The sequence below is a fragment of the Sceloporus occidentalis genome, unplaced genomic scaffold (genome assembly GCF_023333645.1).
Source record: "Sceloporus occidentalis isolate IW3139 unplaced genomic scaffold, rSceOcc1.0.p SCAF_86, whole genome shotgun sequence".
In the NCBI taxonomy this organism is placed as follows: domain Eukaryota; kingdom Metazoa; phylum Chordata; class Lepidosauria; order Squamata; family Phrynosomatidae; genus Sceloporus; species Sceloporus occidentalis.
This window is the reverse complement of record NW_028317066.1, coordinates 251477-264895: the sequence shown is the minus strand read 5'-3', so window position 1 is coordinate 264895 and position 13419 is coordinate 251477. Positions and strand designations below refer to the sequence as shown.

Sequence of the window (13419 nt, the reverse complement as noted above, 5' to 3'; positions counted from 1 at the left end):
AGTAAGCTGGACCCAAGCCATGAAGGGCTTTAAAGGTTATAACTATCACCTTGTACTGTCCCCGGAAATTAATGGGCAGCCAGTGAAGAGAGGTTAGTATAGGTGTGATATGGTCACCTCTAGATCTTCCAGTGACCACTCTGGCTGCCATATTTTGGATTAGTTGAAGTTTCCGGACTTGATATAAGGGTAGCCCTATGTAGAGCACATTACAGAAGTCAAGATGTGAGGTTACCAGCGCATGCACCATAGTTTTTAGGTCTTCAGGTTCCAGGAAGGGACGCAGTTGGTGTATCAGTCAAAGATGATAACAGGCATTCTTGGCCATCGCATCTATCTGAGCTGACATCTGGAGCAATGGATTCAGGAGCACCCCCAAACTGCAAACACAGTCCTTTAGGGGAAGTGTGACTCCATCCAGGACCGGTTGACAAACCTCCATACCCAGATTAGGACCTCCAACAACATGCACCTCCGTTTTATCTGGATTCAGTTTCATTCTTTTCTTTCCTTATCCAGCCCATTGCTGCCTCAAGACATTCATTCAGAGGGAGATGCCTTCTTTAGTTGACACTGAGATATCTCTGGATGTCATGAGCATACTGATAGCACCCGCCCAATGCCTCCGGATGAACCCTCTTGGCGGTTTCATGTAGATGCTGAATAGCATTGGGGATAGGAAGGCGCCCTGGGGAATGCTGGATTTAAGCTCCTTTTTAGAGGAGCAACTGTCCCCAAGCATCTCCATCTGGAATCTGCTTGAGAAATAGGACCGGAACCATTGCAATGCATTGGCCCCTATTCCCACTTCTCTCAGGAGTTCCAGAAGGATGCCATGTTCACTAGTATCAAAAGCCACTGAGAGGTCCAAAAGCATCAACAGGGTCACACTTCCACTGTCAATACTCAAGTGGAGATCATCTAAGGTGAGCATAGCAATCTTGACTCCGTATCCCATCCTGAAGCCAGTTTGAAATGGGTCTAGATAATCTGATTCTTCCAAGACTACTTGGTGTTGAAGAGCAACTGCCTTCTCAATCACCTTGTTTAGAAATGGAAGATGGGAGACCGGTCTGTAATTCTTCATGTCCAAGGGATCTAGGGAGGGCTTTTTCAGAAGAGGCCATATCACCGCTTCTTTTAAGCAAGATGGAAAATAGCCTTAACTAAGAGATGCATCTATGATATATCTCAGGTGAGTCCTCAAAGCATCTCCTCCTTGGATGACCAGCCATGAAAGGCAAGGGTCGAGAGGGCAATTTGTCTTCTTCACACTTCCAAGCTTGTCCACATCCTTGGTACTCACAGATTCAAAATGATCCAGTATGATCTTATTCACAGAGTCACTGGACACCTCACCTATAGCCTTTAATCGAATTTTTTTACTGTTTTACTGTTTTTATACTATCATTGTTTAATCCAGTTTTAGTATTGGGATCGGGGTGGGCATAGGGATTGATTTCTTTTGGATGTTATTGTAATCTCAATGTATTTTAGTGTTGTAACCTAGAAATAAATCTATTATTATTATTATTATTATCATCATCATCTTATGCTGGTATCGAAGTTGGTTCTTCTGTGAGAGATTTTATCTGCGAAATGGTCATTTAAAGCATCACACTGAGCTGTGGTAGGCTCTAACAATGGGTTCTGGGAGGTGGATTTCTGGATCAGGTCCCAGATGCTCCCCACTTCAGCAGTCCCTTTATGCTTCTCTGCCCTTGGCACTTTCCCTCCCTCCCTCCTCCTTCCCATCCTTTAACCTACATCCCTTCAAGGGGGTCCAAGGCCCTTTCAGCATTTTCCCAGAACCGGGAGGGGGGTAATCTTTCTGGGGCTCAGGGTCTTTCTCCTTTTCCTCCTTTGCAGGGTTGTTGTGAAGGAAAATCCAAATCTTGTGGGCCTCTAAGCCTAGTTCCGAGGTTACCATGGGGGTGTCCCTTTTCCAGAAGGGGCTTTGGGTCCCTCCATCTGCCTTCTCTTGTCTGTGTCCTAAATTTGGGCTCTTCTCTCCTGCCCAGATAGAGCCCCTTCCCCAAGACCCCAGGGAAAACTCCTCCCACCCAAAAAATGTTATTTCCAAAGAATGGAGGGTCTTTCCTCTGCCCCACTTTCCAGGAGGAAGGGGGCTCCTCAAAGCCCTTTTTACCTTTGGATCCTGATCCCCTCCATGGCCATACCTCTCTCCAAGGGTCCTTCCTGCCCTATTTTGTCCTAATAAACCCCCAAGTACCTAGGCCTCAAGGAATCCCCTGAGGAGAACAAAGGGAAAGAAAGAAGGAGAGGAGGCCTGGGAAGCCCGCTCCCTTTCTTTGGGGGGAGAAGAGGGGCTTTCTTCCTTCTTATAACCCCGAGCCCTCCCCCCCGGGAGACCCTCTAGCCATTCCTTCAATAGAACGAGAGCTCTCCCCACTTCCTTGCCTCTCTCAGAACAGACTGTGAAAGCAGCAATGGCTTCAGGTGTGAGACTGCGCAAGCACACATACATCGAAAGGCCCCTTCTGATCATGCACAGGGATCACCAGGGCCTTACTGCTGCTGCTGTTCATTCTGCTGGCGGCCTGTTCTTATAACTGGGAATGGAGCTGAGGGCTGAGGAGAGAAGAAGGTGTCAGTTTTGTGCAAATTCAGAACTTCTGTGCATCAAAGAGTCCAATGTGTTGAAATAGCAAAGAGCTTTATTGAAAACATAGTCAGAAATTCAGTGTTTAAGCCAGAACTGCCCTCCCCAAGCCAAAGGATATATTGAAACCCAAAACCAAAAACTTCACCTTCTACCAAACCTAGCCCCCACCTACAATTCCCACCATCTATCCCCCATTATTAACCAGCCCCACTTTGCCATCCTTCTCACATGCACAATCTCTCCCTGCCCCAGGCATTTGAAGAAGCTAGCTCCCTTTCTGTTACTACCGGTCCCCAACTTTCTTCAGCCAACATCCCACAAATTCTGAATGCTATCATTGGTATTCTAGCTAGCTCCAACAAATCCCAGCCCCCCGTCTAACTAACCTAAACCATGACCCATAATCCCCAGCCAAATTTATAACCCAAAGCAATTGTCTATAATAGTAGCAATTAAAACCTAAACTTAACAAAACATAACTTTAAAATATAAACAGACATATGGACAGACAAACTGTACATATAAAATCATAAGGGCCGTTTCTTAGCACCGCTGGATTGAAAAATAGTTTTTATTCCTTCTTTACAAAAATAATGTTGGTTCACTGCTTGGATTTGTGTGGCTTCTCTCCTGTGTGGATTCTCTGGTGTGTCAGTAGGTTTGACTGCTGAGAAAAACAGTTCCCACAATGCTGGCATTTGTATGGCTTCTCTCCTGTGTGGACTCTCTGATGTGTCACTAAGTTTCCCTTCAAAGAGAAACATTTCCCACAATGCTGGCATTTGTATGGCTTCTCTCCTGTGTGGACTCTCTGATGTCTCACTAAGTTTCCCTTCAAAGAGAAACATTTCCCACAATGCTGGCATTTGTATGGCTTCTCTCCTGTGTGGACTCTCTGGTGTGTCAGTAGGTTTGACTGCCGAGAAAAACATTTCCCACAATGCTGGCATTTGTATGGCTTCTCTCCTGTGTGGATTCTCTGGTGTGTCAGTAGGTTTGACTGCCGAGAAAAACATTTCCCACAATGCTGGCATTTGTATGGCTTCTCTCTTGTGTGGACTCTCTGGTGTGTCAGTAGGTTTGACTGCTGAGAAAAACAGTTCCCACAATGCTGGCATTTGTATGGCTTCTCTCTTGTGTGGACTCTCTGGTGTGTCAGTAGGTATGACTGCTGAGAAAAACAGTTCCCACAATGCTGGCATTTGTATGGCTTCTCTCTTGTGTGGACTCTCTGATGTGTCACTAGGCTTGACTTCAAATAAAAACATTTCCCACAATGCTGGCATTTGCATGGCTTCTCTCCGGTGTGGACTCTCTGATGAATGACAAGGATCGACTTGTAAGCAAAATGTTTCCCACAATTCTGGCAGTTGTATGGCTTCTCTGATGTGTGGACTCTCTCATGACTGACACGTTCTTCTGTAAAGAAGGATAATGACAGATAATACTGAATATCAGATTTAAGAGAGGAACGTTTTAGCCCAAGCCCACCTCTCTATGAGGTGAAGTAACCCAAATATCAGTGTTTGGTAATATGCAAGAATCAATGTATATCTAGATGGAATAAAGTATGAGAGTGAACCAAAGTACACAGTTTAGAATAGAGGCCTCTGGGAGAGTGGAATGCAGAAGGGGAGCAGATTTGAAGTTGTTCAAGGTGAAGCATTTGTCCAAGCACTTAAAGGAAACAAAGAGCCTTAGGAAAAGACTGATATAGAATGTAATTTCACTGGCAGAGGTTCCTCTGAGTGCCACCATATCTGATAAGGAGCAATGGGGTGTAGCCAAAGGTATTTTAAAGTATATTTAAATGTATTCATGTATCTGAACTATGATTGTTGGAAATGTATATGTTTGGAGTGTGAAGTGCCCAATAAAGTGATGAAGATGAGTTTTCTTTGTTTGTTTTCCTATAAAGGTAGCCATTTTCTTTGGCTCTGGGCCTTAGTTTTGTTAGAATGGGAATTCTACTGAGGACAGCTAGCTTTGAATAAATCTGAATTGTTAACAAAATCTGGCTCCTCTGCCTTACCCTATTCTGTCACAACCTTTTAAAGCCTATCATCCATAACACCTATTTGATATTAAATTAATAAAGTTGGAGTGGGTGACCTGAGCATGATCCTGCTGCTTATGCCCCTAAATACATGGAACGATTGTATCCTTACTCATATGAGCTAGCAAAGAAGAGACTGGATGGGGACTGCCTTGAGGGAATCAGTGGAAGCTGATAGTCAAAGGGCTGTTGAAAAAATATTCCATTAAACATGAGTAAAAATATTTTGATTGACAGGTGGCATCATTTCCTGTGAGACTGCCATAGATTCTTAAGTCAGAGCACATGGCATGATGCAAGCTAACTGCAGAGGATGCTCCATGCTGTGTGGCACCCGGAGATGAATCACAGCCAATACAGTATACTCCTCACATGTGAATTGCTGTGTATAGGATTGGATTGGAGTTGTATATACAAGAGATGGCGAGCATGATGGAAGTCAGAGAGGAGAGCTTGCAAATACTTTTATTATTTTGCAACTCAAGATAGAGAACTCCCAAAGATTCAGATGAAATCAACTGTGTCAGTGACTTATTTTTAAGTGTGAAAAGTGGTCAGTGCATTGCCAAAACCTGTACCTGGAATTTTTTTTCCATACTTTGCTAAGTTGAGCTGCATCTGGGAGCATCATGCTCACATTGCGCTGTACGTTGGCTTTTGAACAGGACTGGAATTCAGAGCCAACAAGGACCTGAGGACCGGTGTGCTAATCCCTTATGTCTGAGGTATTTGCACCAAGCACCTATTGCATTCAATTTGATTTTGGACTATATTTTCCCCACCCAGAAAACATTCTAAAGTGATTTAAACCTTATAGAAAACTCTGGTTCTGCCCACTAGCAACAATTTCAGTATAAATATTTCAGTCTTGTTGCAGACAGACTCTCTGTTGGTTTACATTGCTAAACATCTCACTACACTCACCAGCTCCACTTGCCTTGGGAGTTACTGACTTCTCTCCCCATTCTGGACCCTCAGAAATTGGAATCAAGTTCTGTCTAGGTTATGTTTTACCATTAGCAAAGCCTAACATCTATTCACCACTCCTACCTTTGTTACCTAGTTCTTGTGTGTGCGTGTGAACACTTATATGTGTGTGCGAGTGTGTACAGTGCACCTATGTCACATGCGGGCACGCCTTGGGCGGATTTCAGAATACACTAAAAGCCACAGTAGGAAAAAGGGAGGCGTGCCCCATAAGGGTTAATGGCGCCTGTGACTGTGCCGGGCACGGACATTCCACTGCGCGGAGCACCATTCATGTAAATAGGGCTCGAGAATACACTGAGTTCCCCTAATGCCAGGGGGGGGGGGACGGGATGACTCCCGAGGCCACTGTTGCCCCAATCTCCCCTTTGAACGAAGTATGAAATTCCCCTAAAAGCATAGCACTTGGGAGTGTCCTCCCCAGACTCCAGCATTTCGGGTAACAAAGAGCCTCTGGAATCCACCATGGAGCTAAGCAAGCTCAGGTTGGAAAAGAAACATTAGAGAAAAAGGAATTTTTCTGTTGCCTTTTCCTCTATTCATAGACATTGCTCATAATTTCTAAATGGAACCCCTTAATATGTTTGAAAACAAGGACTTGAGCCGGTTCTCACCAGTTCAGTTCTTAAAATCTGTCAGGGTGGTGGCTGCCTCCCAATCCCCAAGGCCCCTCTCCTGGCCCTTCCCAGAGGTCCCTTCCTCTCCGCACAGAGCTAGGTGATCCTGGCTTTGCTCCTGCCTTCCCCTCCTGGCTCCCATAGCCTGATCCCCTTCCCTTTCTCCCTCTGCTCCCCAACCTTCCCTCTTGCCATCTGCACTGCTTCAGCATCTCATATTCAGCTTCCCTGCCTTTCAATTTTTCACTTTCTCTCCGTCTCTCTATCACAGACACATACCCACAGAGTGTGATTCAAAAAAAGGATACTTTGAGGCTCATTGGTTGATAATGGCAGGATAAGCAATATACAAATAACTCATTGGCAAAGGCAGAGCAAGGGGGCTGGGACTTGGACTCCAATATTGGTGAGGGTCAAGCACCAGGGAGCAGCCTTAAAACATTATAAGACAGGCATGGACTACTGATGGGGTTTGGAGGAGACCTCAGGGGCAACCCCACATGCCTGGGGGAGGGGAGTGAAATAATATTTTGCCCCTCAACATCCCACAGCATCCCTTTGGGGAAATGGAGGCCATTTTGCCACTGTTGGGCCCTCTCTGAGCCATTGCAGACCCAAGGGAGGTCTTTCCCCCAAGAAGACTCTCCAGAGCCTTTAAAGGATGGAAGAGGGGCCAAAAGAGGTAGGAAACTTGCCCAGGGATGTGCTGAGTACCATTTGGGTGAGAAAAGCATTAATCTCTATGGCTTTTTCCTACAAAATCCTATAATAGGCAGTTTAGGATGGAGTACTTAGAATCCTTAGAAACTGGAGAGCAATAGTGCCTCAGTGAACTACAGATTCAAATATTCTACAGGATGTTGCTATCACAATTAAACTAGGCTTGAAAGGGATCTAGGACTCCTAGTAGACCGCAAGTTGAACATGGGCCAACAGTGTGATGAGGCAGCTACAAAGGCCCATGTGATTCTAGGCTGCATCAATACAGGAATAGTTTCTAGATCAAGGGAAGTAATGGTGCCACTTTATTCTGCTTTGGTCAGTCCTCACTTGGAATAATCCTGTGTCCAGTTCTGGGCCCCACAATTCAAAAAGGATGTTGACAAATTGGAGCATGTCCAAAGGAGGGCAACCAAAGTGGTGAAGGGTATGAAAGCCATCAAGCTCTATGAGGAGCAGCTTAGAAAGCTGGTTATGTTTATCCTGGAGAAAAGAAAATAAAGAGTGGATATGATAGCCATGTTTAAATATTTGAAAGGGTGTCATGTTGCGCAAGCAGCAGGCTTGCTTTTTGCTGCTACAGAGAAAAGTAGACACCACAATGGATGCAAGCCACAGGGAAAGAGGTTCCACCAAAATATTAGGAGGAACTTCATGACAGTAAGAGCTCTTTGACAGTGGAATATACTCCCTTAGAGTTTGATGGAGTCCTCTTCTTTGGAGGTCTTTAAAGAGAGGCTGGATGGCCATCTCTTGGGGGTGATTTGAATGTGTATTCCTGCAGGGCAGAAGGGGGTTGAACTGGATGGCCCTTGTGCTCTATTCCAACTCTATGATTCTATTATTCTAGTGGAACCAAAGCAACATGATAATATAGTATGAAAGGAGCCTCAGTCTTTATAGAACAAGCAACGGATTCAGGTTCCTTACCTACAGAAACCACATTTTCATAATTGTCCATCATTACATAATTGTACATCAGTCTCTGTTTCTTGGTCAACAGTTTCCATTCATCCTCTGAGAAATATACTGCCACATCCGCAAAGGTCACCTGAAATAGAAAATAGCCCTCATCCAGAGAGTGACTAAGCAAAAGGGGAGGAAAGCACATGGTGCATCCAAATATTATTTCATTACTTCAGAATTCAGTGCAGGAAATAAAGTTTAAATTCTGTTAGCAAGCAAAAAGCTACTGCCTTTCCCCCCCTTTTTTATTGTGGTAATACATCTTTTTTTCTTTTTTTTTTTTTTTACAAAGCTTGCATGTTTACAACAAGATAAATAAAAACATATATCAACAAGCTATAAATCTGTTAGGCTTATTCCTGATAACTCTCCACAAGAAACTGTATAATTTTATCTTTTAATACAACATCTTATTCCCCTATCTCTAGGTATGAATAGAAAGGTTTTGTTTCTTGTACCTCTCCTTCCTGAGCAGCCGCTAAATAAAGTCTTACAGCTTCCCAATCCTTTCCCCATTTAACCATATCCTTCTTGTTTATTAATGCTGTTAATCTGTCTAGATCTTTCAATTCTTGAATTTCGTTTTGCCAAGTCTCTATTTGTGGGATTATTATAGGTAATTTCCACTTCTTTGCTATTATCCTTCTGGCAGCCGATATTAAGTATAATAATATTTCCCAATATTTCCTTTCTTCCTCTGGGTCTAGTAATGAGGTTTTGTTTAACAGATATATTTCTGGTCCAAACTCAAAATCAATTTTTAATATTAACTGTATTTCCAAATGAATCTTCACCCAAAAAGACTTTTTATATGTGCTTTGCCACCACATATGTAAATATGTACCCATTTCTTTTTGGCATCTCCAACACCGGTTATCCTTTAATTTATAATTTTTTCTAGTGAGCATGGTGTTTGATACCATCTATTTACAACTTTCAAATAAATTTCTTTTATTTTTTGTGCTACAGTAATTATTTTGTTTTTAATCTAGCTTCTTCCCATTTTTCCAAGGAGATTATCGCACTGCGTTCTGAGACCGTTCTCATCATGTGATGAGAACGGAACGCATTTGAGTATACTGCACGTATGTGTTCCAATCGGGTTCTCAGAACGTTTAAATGTGTTCCAAATGTGTTCCAGGAGGGTACAGATATGAATGTGTTCCCAGAGAGCTGAAACGTGATGAGAACGTTCCAACAGAGGTGTGTGCGATATTCTTATCCGTTCTAAAATCCGTTCTCTCATTCCTCCGTCTCCTGATTGGCTGAAAGAATGACAGGCAGGGAGGGAGGCAGGCAGGCGAGCGACTACAGTGAGGGAAGGTGTGTGTGTGTGAGGGGGGAAAGAAGGAGGGAGGGAAGGGAGGAAAGTTGGGACAAGTGAGAGAAGAGGAAAGAAGGGAAACAGAGAGAAAGAGAGAGGGAAACAGGGGGGCCAGAGCAGAGAGCAAGAGGGAGAGGGTCTGGCTGCTTCTGCAGGAGCCTCTAGTGTCATGTCCAGCGGGGCGCCTGCAGGAAACAGGGATGCCCAGGACCTTCTCCTCCTTCCCTCCAGGAAGGAACCCACAAAAGCTCCTCTGTTTGGAGCAACACACAAAAGCAAGCAAACAACTCCCAGAATTCCATAGCAAAGAGCCAGACAAGAATTAAAGCGGGGAGGGAAGCTCACAGGCCCCAACTGGAATATTGTGTCCAGTTCTGGGCACCACAATTCAAAAAGGACATTGAGAAACTGGAGCGTGTCCAAAGGAGGGCGACTAAAATGGTGAAAGGTCTGGAAACCATGCCCTACAAGGAACGACTTAGGGAGCTGGGGATGTTTAGCCTGGAGAAGAGAAGATCAAGAGGTGATATGATAGCCCTATTTAAATATTTGAAGGGATGTCACATTGATGAGGGAGCAAGCTTGTTTTCTGCTGCTCCAGAGACTAGGACCCGGAGCAATGGATGCAAGCTCCAGGAAAAGAGATCCCACTTCAATATTAGGAGGAACTTCCTGAGACTAAGGGCTGTTCGACAGTGGAACACACTCTTTCCTCAGAGTGTAGTGGAGTCTCCTTCCTTGGAGGTCTTTAAGCAGAGGCTGGATGGCCATCTGTTGGGGATGCTTTGATTGTGATTTCCTGCATGGCAGAATGGGTTTGGACTGGATGGCCCTTGTGGTCTCTTCCAACTCTATGATTCTATGATTCTATGAAGGCACACATTACATGCGCACACACACAGGAGGCAAAAGGCTGACAAGCAGCCAAAATGGGGAATTGGGATGACAGCAGAGGACTCTTCTTTTCTAACCGGTTTAAAGAGCTGCTATGGCTGCCGGGGCTCTGCCTTGGCCCAGTCCCTCCCTGGCAACTTGCTTTCCTTCGGCTTGAAGAGACCTGCATGGAGCTCCTCCTTCTTCCCAGCCTTGCAAAGGAGGTTTGGGATGTAACTTGCAAGGCTTATCTCTCCCCATTTCTCTTTCTCCCTGCCTTCCTCCCGATCCCTCCTTCTTCCCTCCCTTCCCTCCCTCCTCCTTTCCCCCCTCTCTCTGACACACACACCCCTTCCTTCACTGCAGTCGCTCGCCTGCCTGCTTCCCTGGCTCCCTGCCTGTCATTCTTTCAGCCAATCAGGAGACGGAGGCGGCCTTGGTGGAATATGTTCTCGGAACGGTTTCAGGAATCGCTGTGCGGTAAAATGCAGTTCTGATCACGTTCTGATCACGTTCTAGTTTACTAATGCAGTAATATCTGTTCCAGGAACGTTCTCATCACGTGATGATAGGAACGTTCTCAGAACACAGTGCGATAATCTCCCAAGTCTAAATTGTATCCCAACTCTTGTGCCCATTTTGTCATAGAATCATTAATTTCTACTTCTTCAAGGGATCTTTTCAGTAAGATGTTATATATTTTACATAATATATTTTTTCATCTTCTTTCATTAATATTCATTATATTCTTTCTCAAAACCAAATAAACTCTTATCCTTTGTAAATCTGGCTTGGTAAACCTATTGTGACAAGGTCTATCATGCATATGATGAATTGGGCACCAGGCCATGAAGGTTCATGTTGCCAATCTCTTCCTTTTAGTTGGTTTCAAGGTGATACAAGATTGCTTTGCATACTGTTGGGCATGCTTTGATGGTGAATTCCTGCATGGCAGTGGGTTGGACTTGATGGCCCTTGTGGTCTCTTCCAACTCTACGATTCTATGATTCCTTCTTTAAGTTGAATATAATTCAACCAATTCATATGGCCTAGTTTAGTTATGATTTCTTCCTTTAATCTTAATATAACATTTCCTTCATTATCATGAGTTCATATTTCTCTGTACCTTATCCATTTCTGATCTTTTCCCCATTGGCCTAAAAAAGCCTCCTGTGGGGAAACCCAAAGTGAAAGTCCAATGTAAAACATTCACAGTTAGCCAGTTATTAATGAAAGGTTTCCTCAATAGATGTCCATTAAAGACTTTGTCCCGTTTGTGCCCATCATACCCATCATACATATGCAAAAAAGGTACTGCCTTTGAGATCCAGTTTGTCTCAGATATTTTCAACATAATATACAATATAATGAACAGTATAATTTAGGCCATGGCTGGGATATTGAGGATGGATTAGGATACTGACATTCCCAACACATATAGAACATTTAGCCACAAGAGAATTATGGTGCATATAGCCATTTCTTGCCAAATTTTGGAGGCAAATGTCATTTTTAAAAAACAGTTCTGGGGAGCACTCTGGACTTGAGGGCCACTGGCCCACCCCCAATTTAGATCCAGAGATGGTCTTCCATATCCCCAACATTTCACAGAAAGGAAAAGCAAGGCACATGTGGACAAGCAACACCAGAAGGTGGTGAGAATGGCCAAAGTTGTTTATGAGGAAGATCAAACAAACTAGGAAGGGCACAGCAGTTTGCTTTTGCCTCAGCCTCCTAGCAAGGGAAGACCTTGGCAACCTATCTCCTCTCCTATCCCCCCTTTTGAGTTGAAGGGGTCCATACACCTTGGAAGTCATTTTGCAGCAATCCAAGAGAGCTGAGGAAAAGGGGGAAAGTGGGAGGAGGAGAAAGGAACGGGACATTTTTGAAAGCCTCTGAAAAAGTGGGGTGATAGAGGATTAACCAGGACTTTCTCTGCCAAACTGGGACAATATGTTCTCCACTTGCTTTCATGAGCTGGCCTAGCAGTGACACAAATGAAATTAATAGTCAGGATGGTGACTCACCAAAGAGTTGTTGTACTTCGACTGTCTCTTTCTCTTGGAGCCCAACTCCCTCCGCTTGGCCTCAGTGTTGGCCATTAGGTGGAAAGGGGTCCTGGTGGCCCTGCACCTGGGTCTCTTCCAGTAAAATATGCCCCAACGCAGTGTACAAAGAGACCGAGATGAAGTTCCTGAGAAAAGAGACTAGGGTTAGTGCTTGGTTTGTCAAGAAACCCTGCATCACTCAAAGACACAGAGAACAGCATGCTGCTAGTAAGATACGCAGGTGACATATGCCTCCTTTGGGCCAATGCAGAGATGGACATCCCCTTCCTCCCTCTTCACCAAACAAAGCCCCCTGGACCTAGCATAGATTCACTGCAGCTCCCTTACACAACAGATACTCCATGTTAAAACACTTTTGACGTTGCTATGTTGCGCAGCACGTGAGGCAACACATTAACGTATGGCGCCAGATTCTCCACCTTGACTGTAGTCAGTAGATTGTGAACTGAAGAAACACCTGTCGCTTTCTCAATGAGCAAAGAGACACTGTAATCCTCTCTCAGATGAGGCTTTTATTCATATAAGAAGTTCCACTGTGTACAACACTATATACATCGACACCCTCCACCATCCACACCAGTAACAACCCACTCTGAGGCACACACTGTCTGACTCTTCCTCAGTGACAGTTGAGAATGACAGTTGACAGTTGCATCAACATTCCAGTGATGCACTGTTTAAATGCTGACACATCTAACTGCCACTAGAGATGTCAATGACTTCCACAACAGCTCCATCTAGTGGCCACATGCATGTCATTTCCTCAGACCTGTTCACCATGGTCCTGACACTCCATGCCTTGTGAGAGTGGAGGGGGTCAGGGGATGGGGAATTGGAGAGGACCCTGGCTATGTCCCTGTAGCTAGATGTGAAATGAGTGCATCATCTGCTGAAACCTCCTGACCTCCCCTGTGGCCCTCAGAGGAGAATGCCTTCCTTTGGCTTCTGGCTAGAGAAACACAGCTGGATGCTTCTCCAATGCCTCGCACCCAACACTCTCATCAGGCATGGAATGACCATGGAGCATGGCTTCCACAATTCCCATTTTTCATTTTGTATTCCTTCTAATTTCACATCTATTTTAAACCTCTCCCTCATTTGAGGATAAAGATACCAGTGACAATCTAGGCCAGATTCTTTAGGTTCTTCTTGTGTTTTGATCTCTAGTTTTCCTTGCGATT

The 13419-nt window shown here is 44.4% G+C and overlaps 1 protein-coding gene across 2 annotated transcripts; it reads right to left on the bottom strand.

Moving 5' to 3' along the window:
* Window positions 1-2387: 2387 nt before the first annotated feature.
* LOC149284955 (uncharacterized) lies at window positions 2388-12524 on the bottom strand. 2 transcript variants are annotated; one of them, XM_089495938.1, is made up of 4 exons: window positions 12197-12524; window positions 7937-8091; window positions 3146-4045; window positions 2388-2592 (listed from the first exon to the last, which is right to left on the bottom strand). In XM_089495938.1, the coding sequence occupies exons 2-3, from the start codon at window positions 7983-7985 to the stop codon at window positions 3228-3230; spliced, it is 867 nt and encodes a 288-aa protein (XP_089352064.1). In that variant the 5' UTR covers window positions 7986-8091; window positions 12197-12524; the 3' UTR covers window positions 2388-2592; window positions 3146-3227. The 2 variants fall into 2 exon arrangements, with proteins under 2 accessions (XP_089352064.1, XP_089352063.1); XM_089495937.1 differs by having other exon boundaries at window positions 7937-8057.
* Between the last annotated feature and the right edge of the window lie 895 nt (window positions 12525-13419).

Excerpts from the sequence above, each read along its gene's own strand:
- LOC149284955 (XM_089495937.1), bottom strand. The coding sequence starts at position 12,271 with ATGGCCAACACTGAGGCCAAGCGGAGGGAGTTGGGCTCCAAGAGAAAG. Across the intron at positions 8,058-12,196 it reads CGAAGTACAACAACTCTTTG|GTGACCTTTGCGGATGTGGC; the intron begins GTGAGTCACCAT and ends TTTCTATTTCAG. Across the intron at positions 4,046-7,936 it reads TGAAAATGTGGTTTCTGTAG|AAGAACGTGTCAGTCATGAG; the intron begins GTAAGGAACCTG and ends CCTTCTTTACAG.